The 1,043-nt window shown below is 68.2% G+C and overlaps 1 protein-coding gene across 1 annotated transcript in view; it reads right to left on the reverse strand.

The window, feature by feature from the left end:
* Window positions 1-780, reverse strand: part of MYBPC2 (myosin binding protein C2) — a 36,788-nt gene extending 36,008 nt beyond the window's left edge. Inside the window, exons 1-2 of the mRNA XM_007957643.1 lie at window positions 645-780; window positions 11-115 (exon numbers count right to left, since the gene is read on the reverse strand). Coding sequence (XP_007955834.1) covers window positions 11-115; window positions 645-780 — 241 coding nt within the window. The remainder of the gene's footprint in view (window positions 1-10; window positions 116-644) is intronic.
* Between the last annotated feature and the right edge of the window lie 263 nt (window positions 781-1,043).

The following is a 1,043-nucleotide window of genomic DNA, read 5'->3' on the forward strand; positions in this document are numbered from 1 at the left end:
TCAGCCCAATCCCCCCAGGTCCCCTCACCTGTCTCCACCGACACCGTGTCCGGCTTCTTCAGAAACACCCCCGTGGGCGCCTCAGCAGTGGGGGACGGCTCCTCGGGCGGGGCTTCTGCTCAGGAGACAGGAGTCAGGGTCAGAGACAGGCCAGGTGCCGGGCAGCAAGCCCAAGTGGGAAAGCGGCTTAGGGCTTGAAGTCAAAGACCAGGGGACAGAAGTGGCTTCCGCTGACCGAGGAAAGACCAGGGAGCCCCAGGCGGCTGCGTGACCTCGGCCAGGCTCCCCGCCCAGGCCCCAGCTGGGCCTCGGTTATCCCGTCTATGAGCTGAAGAACCGTGGGCCGGATGGTCTTGAGTGGGCCTTCGGGGTAGGAGAGCCCAGTCTCCGTGTCCGGCCTGGGATGTTCACGGCAGGACTTGACCAGCCAGCCTGTGGTGAGGCTGAGAAGCTGGGCTCGAGTCCAGGGGCCTGGGGAGCCCTGAGAGGCCCGGGCAGGGGAGGGGCAGCGTCAGCTCCGGGGTCTCGTAGGGACTGGAGTGGGGAGGCCACAGGCTGGGAGGAGGCTGCGCCCAGGCGTGAAGGGAACGGAAGAGCGGGGAGGATGCCAACTTCAGCGGAGCCCGAGGAAACACCGGCCTCACCTTTGGGGGGCTCTGCAGAAGCCTCCTTAGGGGGACTTTCTTTAGGGGCCTCCTTGGCAGCTTGTTTGGGGGCATCTTTGCTTTGGGGGGCCTTTTTGGCTGCTGTGAGGGGGAAGAAAGAGACAGCTGATCTCATGCTACTGCCCCCTCAGGTCCCAGGAGTCGGGGCCCCCAGCCCCCTCCCTCAGACCCGGGGGTCCCGGCCCCTCCTCCCTCAGACCCGGGGGTCCCGGCCCCTCCTCCCTCCCTCAGACCCGGGGGTCCCGGCCCCTCCTCCCTCAGACCCGGGAGACGCGGCCCCTCCTCCCTCAGACCCGGGGGTCCCGGCCCCTTCTCCTTCAGACCCGGGGGTCCCGGCCCCTCCTCCCTCAGACCCAGGAGACGCAGCCCCTCCTCCCT

The sequence above is a fragment of the Orycteropus afer genome, unplaced genomic scaffold (assembly GCF_000298275.1).
Source record: "Orycteropus afer afer isolate SDZICR_OR568_19922 unplaced genomic scaffold, OryAfe1.0 scaffold00766, whole genome shotgun sequence".
Lineage (NCBI taxonomy): Eukaryota > Metazoa > Chordata > Mammalia > Tubulidentata > Orycteropodidae > Orycteropus > Orycteropus afer.